This window comes from Tyto alba, unplaced genomic scaffold (genome assembly GCF_018691265.1).
Source record: "Tyto alba isolate M040663 unplaced genomic scaffold, T.alba_DEE_v4.0 Super-Scaffold_13, whole genome shotgun sequence".
Classification (NCBI taxonomy): domain Eukaryota; kingdom Metazoa; phylum Chordata; class Aves; order Strigiformes; family Tytonidae; genus Tyto; species Tyto alba.
In genome coordinates, this window is record NW_024881275.1 from 42,702,008 (window position 1) to 42,713,616 (window position 11,609).

Genomic DNA, 11,609 nt, shown 5'->3' on the forward strand with positions numbered 1-11,609 from the left:
TCAGCAAAACAGATTCACGTGTTTGGGTTTTTCAAGAGTTAGAGATGGGAAGCTGGAGTGATTAGTATTGCTAACAGTGGGAAAAACCCAGTCAGGTAGCACATGCCAAAGAAAACATGGCAGATGACATGTTCAAGGCACCTCAGGCTGCCTGAACACCTTCTTAGCATTTTATTTAAAAAACAGACTCAAAAACCACACACTTTCAGGCAACACTGCTAGTCATTGTACAAAGACTAGCTGTTAATGGCAGCTCAGAAATTCACCAGTCATACTAGGTGCATCACCGCCTGGTTTTAAACCAGGAATGAATTATAGCAAAATTACTAATAGAATTTGTAATTCCTACTCCTTGTTTGAAGCACATGTAAAATGCTGCCACTATACTGCGGTTCCAGCATCCTGACAGTCATAACCTAAAAAAAGTCTATCTACCCATTAAATGGCACCCAGCAGTTACCTACAGCAACAGGAGATAAATTATCCAGATAAAACATGATCTGTTCTTAAAACTTGGGATTCCTTGGAATCAAACATGAACAGCTCTAACCATTGGTTACTTGCCTCAATTAAAGGAAATCCTTTTCAGGTTTGCAGCCAAGAGACCAAAACTTAAATGCTTTGGCTATATTACCTTCTCTACAATTACAAATTTAAAACATAGCAGCAAATGCTTTTGGCATCCACTTCCAAAGATTTTAAAAGAGATTGCATCAAACACAGAACATTAATGTTATCTTAAGCTGAAATTAAAGTCTGTTGTACTTTGATTACAGCAGAACATTTTTAAACAGAAGAAATTTATAGTTACAATTAACATGTCAACTGAAGAATTAGCCAGCCACATGTCTCTGCCATCAGCTTGTATTTCAGTGTCTTGTAACTCTATACTGCTTTTAACAGAGAAACATTAAGCCATATTTTGTATGTGTGTATATACATTCTGGGTTTTAAAGGCATTTTCACTTTAATTCTTTTAAAAAGATAGAGAATCATGTATTCTTCCTCCCCACTCTTACAAGTAGTAAGATGTATTAACCAGGCTAGCATAACTGTTAATCAAAAAACTTACTCAGGAAATTGATTTCAGGAGTAAATCATTGTTCTTGCAAGGTGGTACACTTACAAAGGATATATAGGAGCCTTGTTTACAAAGCTCACCACCACTTAAAGAAGAGCATTTTGCAAAAGCATCAAGATGAAGAAAACTCTCGACAACTTCACATCTTGATTCACACAGCCCTTCATAGGCACAAGATGATATGAATACTCTGGGCAAGTTGATCATGAGGATCACAGACAGATGGGAAAAGGCCTCTGTTCAGTAGCTAATGCAGTGTGGCCACCCTGTGGCAGACCCACAATGCTTATGGTCCGCACTCCCAGAAATATGGTAGGCAAAGTCAGGCCTTCCTGTCAAGGAAGACTCAACATCATATGCCACCACAAAAAAAAACATAAACTTACTTTGACAGTTTCTCCACTTCTAGTTAACAGGAAATTGCACCATTAACATGTAGTCACAAGAAAGGAGGCATGGCTTGCTGCACAAGTGCAGGGGCAACCAAGCCATCCAGCTTAAGAGGAAGAAATACATGTGGTCTACTTCACACCTCAAGAATACATGTCAGTTCTGGTTCTGATGCATCACTCCTTTCCTGCCCTCTCCAGAACCAAAATGTGTTTCCCTACTGCACCAATGTATTAGATCCTTTCCAAAAGAACCACTGTACTATGGACGATTATCAAAGTAATTATTCATTGCTGTGCATTGGCCATCATATATCTTTTGATATCCACTAGCATGAGAATAGAAATTACACTTCTCAGGAAAATAGATTTCAGCTCTGAACATGGGTAGTTTTCACTTGATTATCTGAAAAACGTAACTCTGATACTTCTCTAATGGTTAGAGACCTTTTAAGTGTTTCAAATCATTTTCTTGTTTTCCAGAATGAAGCAGATGCAGCATTTGATTGCTTAAGACATGAATTAAACCCTATTAGCAAGCCTCTTGCATAGCAGTTTTGCATATTCAAGTACAGTCTGAGAAATACAATGTTCTGTAAGTAAGTACAAAGAGAACCCATTTCAGTCTTGCTCAAGAACTTATTTTCAAGACAGCAAATGCCCTAAAAAAGGTTAATTTGAGGCATTCTTGCTCTTAAAACCTTTAAGTTTTCATCTACTTCTGCAAAACAGAATGATGCACTTTCCATTCAAGAGGTTGGGGATGGGGGGCAACTGTACCATACTATGCAGTGGTAACCTTAATAATACTTCCTATTTTAATTAGAAGTCTAGTTCTAAGTGTAGTAAGTTCATGAAAGATTACATTTAGTCTATTGTCTCAGAAGATGCTAAAAAGCCCAATGAAATAATCTTAAAAATTAATTAAGTACTGCCTAAATTTTTAATATCATGCCATGCAGTGGTGGATACAGCTACAGGCACAGCCCCTGAGCCAGCACTGAGCAGAGTTGGTACGTTCATGCAGCACATCACTTATTTGTATCAGCACATCACTTATTTGTATCAGCACAGCACAACATTCAAGCCAAAGTTGTCAAAATTCTATAGCTCAAGAGCAGTATTACTCAGAATACTCTCAAGAGTCTCTCTACCATGTAAACCCTTGGAGTAAATTGAAACCTTAACCTAGCATCAGTTTCTTTACAGCTGAAACAGACATTGCAACTTTCTTTGAATTAAAAAAAAAATGAATGATCTGAAGTAGAGAACAGTTCATCTGAAGAAGCAAAGTTGACTAGCAACATGAAGATGCAGGAGATAAGCTTTCTCATTAAAATGGAAGTTTAGGAAATTTTTACTCTTTTTTTTTTTTAATCACCACCTCCTTAAGTCAGTTAGGTTTATCAAGCACAGATAATGCATCTTAGTTAATTTTTATGTATAACAAGAAATTTTATTAAGTTTATCAGGCCTAATCAGCACGCTGAAGTGTAGAAATAAATCAATGATATTCTTGTGCTCAAGATGCACAACTTCCAACATACTGAAAGGCAAGCAATTCTACATCAAGTATTTAAAAAAAATTCTTCAGAATGAACAGATGACCATAACATGACTGCTGTTACCTATACCAAAAAGGTGGGGGGGGGGGGGGGGGGGGAGGGGCGGGCAGGAAATGATTGTGTGGTTGCTCATGTATTAATATTATATGGGGCTTTAGGAAAAAAATCTGAAGGATGCAATGGAAAATGTAGTATGCTGGTTTTAATTACTTCAAGATATTGATCTTGCCAACCCCCTCCTCTGCAAGAATGTTCTTCAAGAATGAAAATCATCTGAGTTCTAATGCAGTACCACGAGCAAAAATTTATTCTGATTATTAAGATTAATTCTGCAGCACCTTCCTCTTTAATGAGTTCTGAAGTATCTTATGCTGAAAGAAAAGCTGCCCAGCTAGAGAGACCCTGTTGTTATTCTCTCAGGTTGTGTTCTTGAACTAGTTCGTCATTGATACTGACAGTATGTCAACTAAGATTGGTTTATGGAAAAACAAAATCAAAAAAAAAAACAAACCCAAAACAAAACAAACAAGCTCCTCCCAACAAGCACTCCCTCCTTCCTTCCTTAATTGTACTTCTCTGGAAAATTACAATGCTTTTTATTCTGACATGGGCACTCAAGGGGTTCATAGTGCACTGCAGCAGTCTCCAAGAGGTGCACAAGGCAGTCTACTGGGAGCATGGAAAGAAAATATGTTTTGTAGTACTAATAAAGTACAAGATTTCTGAAAGTATTTATTTTATCTTTATCTCATCCTCTGATTTTTATTTTGTACAATACCTAATATTAGTACAGTAGTACATGTATGCTATTTATAAGTAAATAAACAAACAGTTATTAGGGTTTCATGGTGAAAATTTTTTTTGTTGATACAAAAGGAGTGCAGTCAAAAGACCATGGAGATCACTGGCATACTGGATCAGGGAACTGACTCACCACATCCAGTTCAAGATTTTGTAGTTGGGGGGGGCAGGGATGGGGTGTTTGTTTTCTGTAAACCAGATGAGTTCTCAGTTCCAACTCAAAAATACAAACATCACCACAAGAGAGCACACAGGTTTAGCCCTTTCAGTAGCATTCCTCACTTCTGCTGTCAAACTGTAGCCTGTCAACAGCACTCAGTCATTTCCAGCTTCTCTGGAACAAAATAAAAACAAAGTAGTAAGCAATATTAGCAGTTAGCTGAAGACAGTTCAAGGGTTTCAGTACTCCATAGGTGTTCTGGACTAAAGACTTACCACAAAGATTAGATAAGAGAGAGATTCAAGCATCAAGCAATGTAAAATTACAAAATACACATGGTCCTTACAAAATACAAACCTTGGAGGACTAATACAATTTACTGTTACAAACAGAGCAGTACACTAATTTTTTTTCCTCTTGATGAAGATGGTGGCAATTAAGTGGGGTATCAGGATAAGAAGCAAAGAGAGAATTCCCCTCACAGGTTGAAAAAGCATAAAAACACCACTTTGCATGATGCTAGTGAAGCCTCATCTAAGTACAGGTGCATTGAGCTCACTGCTTTTCAAAAGTGATGAATGAGAACAGTTGCAAATTAAAGGTTTCTAGGATGTCCAAGACCACCAACACCAAGACTAAAGGAGTTTCTCTTGTTTTCTTTTAGTACAATGAAGTTCAGAAAGAAAATTCAAGTTCTGCTTACAAATATAAAGGAGAAGAAGAAAAAGAAGCTATCCAAATTAAACAACATTGACTCAAGAACTAAGAGACCTACTGACTGTAAGCAAGATTCAGCAAGGGAGTACAGTAAAAACTATCTGCAAGAGGGTCTCAAGTCTTCCGCTAGAGGGAAAGGGGAAGAAGGAGTGTTTAAAGATAGATCTTCCATAATATGGTCAGCTAACTTGATAGCCTAGAATCAGCTAGAATTCTCTTTTGACCTTTTATGCACCTTCAGCTGAGCTCCGTTTTCTTTACAGGCTAAGCAGACACAAGCTAAGAGCTGAAAAAAAAACAAAAAAAAAACTTATAAACAAATCTTAGAGGTGCAGCAGTCATTTAACATTTTCAAGAGAGAATACACTTTTTGTTAAAAAGCAGTGCCATAAGCAACCTTTTCACTGTCCTTATATTAAACAAGTTAACGTACCATGTAAGAGGAAAAACTGCAAAGTTCAAGAAAACGCAAATGAAAGCCAGAAAGATAGTTTACAAAAATTACAGTCATCCAACTTGAGTAAAAACAAACAAATTCATTTCTGCATCAAGACTACCAGTAATGTCTTCCTTCTTACTTCTGTCTCCAAATTCAGAGGACAGGTGCATGGATTCCTGTGTGGGCAGAAGCAAAGCACACTTATGCTTTTAAATGACTTTGGGGTTTTTTTGCTCTGTTTTTTTGTTTCGGCTGGGAGTGTGGGGGTGGTGTAAAGATCTTCCTCTGAGATCACTACCTGCTAGTCTGTCAGGGGAACCAACTAGCACTCCGGGATTGAACAAACAACAAAGCTACCAGTAGAGGGCTTGGTTCATGTAACATCTACTTACCACAGCTGTAGAGAACTGCACAAAAGACATCACATCAGAACCACTCACACACTGTAAAGTTCATTCTTAAAAAATTCATTCTGCGATACAGAAAAATTATAAATTAATGCAGAGTAGCGTGTTACTAAAACACAGTAAGTCCAATTCTGAATACCTTAAACCATAAGGTCTATGACATTATGGCATGGTAGTTTTTACATTGAGGAAGACATAAAGGCAGATGGAATGTCTTCTATAGGCTAGAATTTTATCTACAGACGTAGCTGACCTAGACAAAACTTATTCCTAAACTGTAAGATATTAAAAAAAAAAAATCTAGGACGCTTTTAATATTCCTACTGTCTGAAGGCAGATCCCCTCAAGAGGGCAGGGGACACCACTGGGACAAAAAGCTACACATTGTCATATACTGTTCTCCTGACACGTCTTTGTTAATAACCATCCTCTCACCTCTATATCTCTGGAGACTTATGCTCCTTCAAAGCATCACCTTATCTATGAGACTAGCAACTCTAACAGCATCACCAAATTCCCTCTGTCATCTCTCTAAAGCAGAGTAAGATTAACACACACCAAGTGGTTAAGTGACAGATTGATCACCTTGGCTATCTGCAGCCAATGATATATGAAGACAGGACCCCTCGCTTGAAATTTAACATGACAGACCAAGATCATTCACTTCAGAGTACTGCAGCATCACCCAGCTGTGTTTCAACAACCACTTTCAAGACCAATCCCTTTCTTTTCTACTAGGAAAGACACTGTTGGAAAAAAACATATGAAACCAATGGTGGTTAGACACCTATCCTACTAGGACAGCACAAGAAACCCTTGTCAAAATGTACCCCTTCTGTATGTGTATGCGCATCTTTTTCCAACAGTGCTTTTGTGCAAGAGCAGAATTAGTAGAAGAGTTCCACATATGAAGCCTATAAACAAAGCTTAGGAAAAAAAAAAAAACCACAACAAACCACCATTCTATAACTGTCACTAGCATCAACATTACTGTAGCACTGCTTCACAACATTTATTTACCTTTTAAAAGGAAAAAAAGAATAGCACAGACTTCAACTGCAAGTGAACCACGTTTCTGGTGAACACATTTTTGGATTAGTCTTAACACAAAATAACTGCCAACCTTGCTGCACTGGGTCAAGAAGCAGAGTCATAACAAAAGGTCTTTACGTAGTGCAAATTTTATGTAACAGTACTATGCTGTTTATACCAGCTGCCCTACTCAGTCTTTCACATGCATGCTATACAAGTTAAGTGAGTATAAGAACAACAGTTAAAGAGCCAGCTTAATTTTTCAAGTTCTTAAAAGTCAGTGAAATATCTTCTTTAATGCATAGTATTATTCAACACTAGAGACCATTACTGTTAGTCAGCAGGAACTGAAGTCACTTTGGGAACGGAGACAATAAGCCCCCTGAAACACAGTGAAAAAAGCACAATAGCTCTTTGAACATCTTTCATATAAAAGTACAGTGCCTTCATGATTTAAGTTACCAGCACTCTGTGGCCAGAAATCAAGTACGTAATCACAGATGTGGTGTATTTTATACTCCAAAAATTGGAAAAAAATGTAGGTATTCAGTGCTATTAACACGCATGACACACCCTTATTGAAAGTTTTTGTGCTCTCAAATTTATCTTGCAACCTGTTTTGGTAAATCTGAAGCAAAAATTATTGCTTTCCTTCTTTGTATAAGCCTAAATGCTTGCTAACATGTTAATTGTTTTGGAAATAAAACATCCTGCAACAGAACAGCTGCATTACTATGTAGAACTCCAACTTAACTTCCCAAGTTTAGACCATGACAGTTCTGAAATTGTAGATTCCATTTCCTCTCCCCCCCCCTTTTTTTTTTTTTTGTTTGTTTTGGTGGTTGTTTTTTTTGTTGTTGTTGTTGGTTTTTTTTGTTTGTTTGGGTTTTTTGGGGTTTAGGGTTTTTTTTAGGGGTGGGCAGCACAGCAGACAAGATATGACTTTAAAAAAAAAAAAAACCTTCATGTAGACACCTATCCACACTGCAGAATAAATCCATGATTTTTGAGAAATTAAGAAATTAATAATTTGAGTTAATCAATGCTCACAATGAAACTGTTCTGATAACGATCCTATAATTAGGATGTCTACAGCTCCTGTATGATATAACCTACCAGGAAAACTCTTTGCCACATAATTTCTTCATAAAGAATAAATGCATTTCTAGAAACTAGAGTTCCAGAGTAAGTTAGATTCTGCACTGAAATGTCTTAATGGTTTCATAAAGAGCTTTCTTGACTGCTGCAATATAAACACACCAAAAACCTATCTGCCAAACTGAGAAATTCAAGTAACATTCTGCTTACTGAACAGAGTTATCTAAGAACCCAGTCATCCCATCATGGACTAGGTGTCAGAAACTCGGGCAGTAGGAATAAATAAAAGCAGTGTGGTTTCACATATATTACATAGCTTATTTATAGTGTATCTAACTCCAGGCACAAGACAGTAATTGTCCATTTCCATTCCATACTAACTTAGAATCAGACTACAAAACATCATTTAACTTCATCAAGAGGGGACCTGAAAGGCAAGAGTAATTTGCTGTTATGATTAGTAATTAATTTGATATCTAATCTTAGATGTTGCAAGGAAGTATCTCTATGGCATACCAAACAATTATTTCTGTCAGAACAAATGAAGAGTCATTTTAAAAAAAAAGCCACACTTAAAAGAATCACCACACCCCCCAAAAAAAACCTCACAGATCAGTGCAGAAGCACTGAGTTGCCTAACAATGCTGTGAAACACGGCAGTGTCAAAAGAACATACATGAAGTTCTGTGAGAATATGTATAAGGAGTGAGAGAGGGGGATGAAAAATGTTCTGGAAACTGAATATTCTTTGGTTCATCAGAATGTGGCCCACATGTTCCTTTATTTCCGTAAACCAGCAGGAAAACACACTAGAACACGGGCTTCTTACAGCACAGACAAATACCAAGAGTCACTTTTTGGACTGCAAGAAAAGAGCACTGCAATAGTTTGATCTAGCTTTAGTTTAGTCATGAGAGTTTAATCAAGATTTAAAAATACATCAAATTAATTCCAGGCTCAGCCAAAGCTTGCCTTTTAAGAAAGACAGAGTGCAATGCAAATAAGCTTTCACTCTCACCCGTCTCCAGTATCATACTGACTAGTCCAAAATAGAAAAAGCTCGACACGCACAGCTTCAAAACTTGGGAAGCCTGGATCACGACGCCCTCCCAGGCAGGGCTACCCGGCACGGCTGGAGGAGAAGGAGCCCCGGCTGTGTGGGTGCAGCCCCCCGCACGGCGCCAGGCCCGGCCCGGCGCCGCCTGCGCAGGGACAGTCGCGCGTTTCCCGCTGCCGAGGAGACGACCCTCTACCCAGCCGCTGTTCAAAGAGAGCGTACTTTTTTTTTTTTTTTTTCCCCCTCCTTTGTTTGGCCTTATTCTTTTAGCATCTCTTCTAAGCGTTTTCATTTCTCTTGCCTGACTAACTACACCTCGCAGACTCCGAATTCCGTATCTGCTAAAGGCGATATGGACCAGAGCGCAAAACCGGTGCGTCTGTAACGGATCCTCGGATACGGAGATAACATTTCCCCCGCAGGCCTACAGCTGCAACTGCCTCTCACCGCGGGGACCACCTCCCCAAAATACAGCGGGGGGGGGGGGGGGGGGGGGGGGGGGGGGGGGAGGGGGGAACCCCCACTGCGTCATGAAAATAAATAAACAAATCAACACCTACATAAATGAGAGACAGACGTAAGCGACCCGATGCGTTCACGCTGTCTGCGCCTCCTCGAGGCTGAGCCGGCTCGTAGCTTTTCTTCCTCCCACCGCCACCGCCGCCGCGCCGCGCCCCCCCCACCCCCCCCCCCCCCGCGGCGGAACAGCCGCCGAGCGCGGCCCCGGCAGCGGCACGATGCGGGGACCGGGGCCGCTCCCCGCCCGGCGCCGTAACGACCGGCGAGAGGGGAGGTGGTACGCGGCGGCCGCTCACCTTGTCCAGCTCATCGTGCAGCTCGGCCAGGCTGGGCCGGATGAGCTTCTCGCCCAGGTCGGCGGCCGTCTGCCGGTAGTGGTCGATGCGGGGCACGGCATCCATGGTGTTGTGGCCGAAGGTGCGCAGGTAGTAGGTGTTGGTGTGGGTGTCGTAGTAGTAGTGGTGGTACCCGCCCGAGTGGAGGCTGCCCTCGCTCAGCACCGTGTCGCCGCCGTTCTGGAAACTGACATTGCCGCCTTCCGAGCTGCCGCCTCCCGGCTCGCCGGGGCTCTCGTCGCCGGCCGAGGGGTCCACGAAGTTCACCCGAAACCTGCCCTTGGCTTCCTCGCCGCCCTTCCCCGCCGCGCCGCCTTCCCCGCTCGCCCTGCGGGGGTCCTCAGCCGGGCGCCCGGCGCCCTCGGCCACCAGGTCCACCTGGAACCGGCTCTGGCTCGGCGTGGGACCCAGCGGTCTGCCCAGGGCGCCGCCGCCCGCTGCATCCCTGCCCTCCTCCGAGCGCCGCTCCTCGCCCGCGGCCCCCGGCACGGCGGGGCCGGGCCGCTGCTGCTGCTCGCCCTCCATGCCTGCCCCTCGCCGCTCCAGCACTGCGCGCGCCAGCGGCCCCGGCAGCTCTGAACGCCCCTCGCGGCAGCGGCTCCGCTGCTTTAAACCGCCAACCAGCGCCCGCGGCTGCAGCGCCGCAGACAACGCCAGGCGCCGCACGCGGCCGCGCCCCGCCCCGCCCTCCCCACACCCCCCACCCCCGCCCCGCCGCAGCGCCAGGTGACGATGCCGCCGGGGCGGCCGTCGCCCCCGTCCCGCTCTCGGTCCCTCCCGCCCCGGCCCCGCCGCCGCCCCCTCGCCCCCGCGGCGGCCGCTCTCCCGCCGCCGCCGCCCCCCCGACACCGCTCGCGTTGCCCTGGGCGCGCCCGCTACGCGAAGGCGCCGCCCGCCGCTCTGACAGCACCACGCGGGGAGGAGCGGCCGTGCCGGACGACCCCAACGGGGCTGCAGCAGGAGGGAACGGCGCGGGCCCCGCTGCCGCCCGCCTCGCCGCCCCCGCCCTCCCGCCGCTCCACCTGATCCCTGCTCGGCGGAGGCAGGAGCTCGGGGGCGAACTGGCCTGCGCCCCCCCCCCTGCTCGGGCGGAGACGGGATGCGGTGGCTGGGGGGGGGGGGGGACGACACCGCCGGCGCCGCCCGCTCCCCAGGCCCCGCCCGCTGCCGGCTGCGGCAGCGGGAGCGGCTCCCCGGCGGCGCTGGTTGGGGGGGCGGCGGCGCCTCCTCCCGGCCCCAAACTATAGCGGCGGCCGCCGCATCCGCCCCGCGGCAGCGGGGGAAGGGGAGGGGGCGCTGTGTGCTGGTGCGCCGCGCCCGGTGGGGGTGGGGGGGCCGCGGCGCCCCGGCGTTCGCCCGCCTGCCACCGGCTTTAGCCCGCCGGCCGCCGCCAGGTCTCGCGAGAGCAGCGGCGCGAGGCGCGGGCAGCCAGCGGGCCGCAGACCCCGGTCCGCACGCGCGCCCCTCGCAGCCCCGGGGGGTCGGCCGCTGCCGCCGGTCGGGCCTTGCCGCACCGGCACCGCGGCGGAGCCCCGCGGGTGCGGAAAGGGTCGGGGTGCGCGGCTGAGGCGAGGCGGGGATCCCCGTCAGCGCCGGGGATGCGCCGGGAGGCGCGCCCGCGGGTACCCTGCAGGAGGGAGGGAGGAACGAGGAGAGCAGAAGTGGAGTGGGTGGCCGTTGGGGCGCCGCGTCCACGTCCCAGCCTGCAGCTCTCCTGCGAGCGTGCAGTGAAAATGATTTCCTTCTCGTCTAGTAGATCTGATGTCATGAGTACCAAGTCTTTCCCTGTGTCCTGCGTTGCAGCAATTCGCCCGTCCTCTCAAAACCATTCTTCCTCCAAAAGTATAGGTGGCAAGTTCTTTAATTTAAAAAATGCAGTCATTCTGCCTCCCCTCTCTGAGTGGAGCATAAGTGCCCGGATAATCCATTAAACCATGGGAGGGTAGCCCCGAGGCTGTGAAAAAGAAACCTTGTACTTACGTAAAATCTCTCTGCCTCCATATTAAGAC

The 11,609-nt window shown here is 45.6% G+C and overlaps 1 protein-coding gene across 3 annotated transcripts in view; it reads right to left on the reverse strand.

Moving 5' to 3' along the window:
- SLC12A2 (solute carrier family 12 member 2) overlaps positions 1–10,279 on the reverse strand; it is a 63,110-nt gene extending 52,831 nt beyond the window's left edge. For 2 of the 3 annotated variants that reach the window (XM_042787816.1, XM_042787814.1), the window contains exon 1: positions 9,562–10,278. In XM_042787816.1, coding sequence (XP_042643750.1) covers positions 9,562–10,125 — 564 coding nt within the window. In that variant the 5' untranslated portion in view covers positions 10,126–10,278. Of the gene's footprint in view, positions 1–9,561 lie in introns of all 3 variants that reach the window. The other variant, XM_042787815.1, reaches the window with a different exon arrangement.
- Between the last annotated feature and the right edge of the window lie 1,330 nt (positions 10,280–11,609).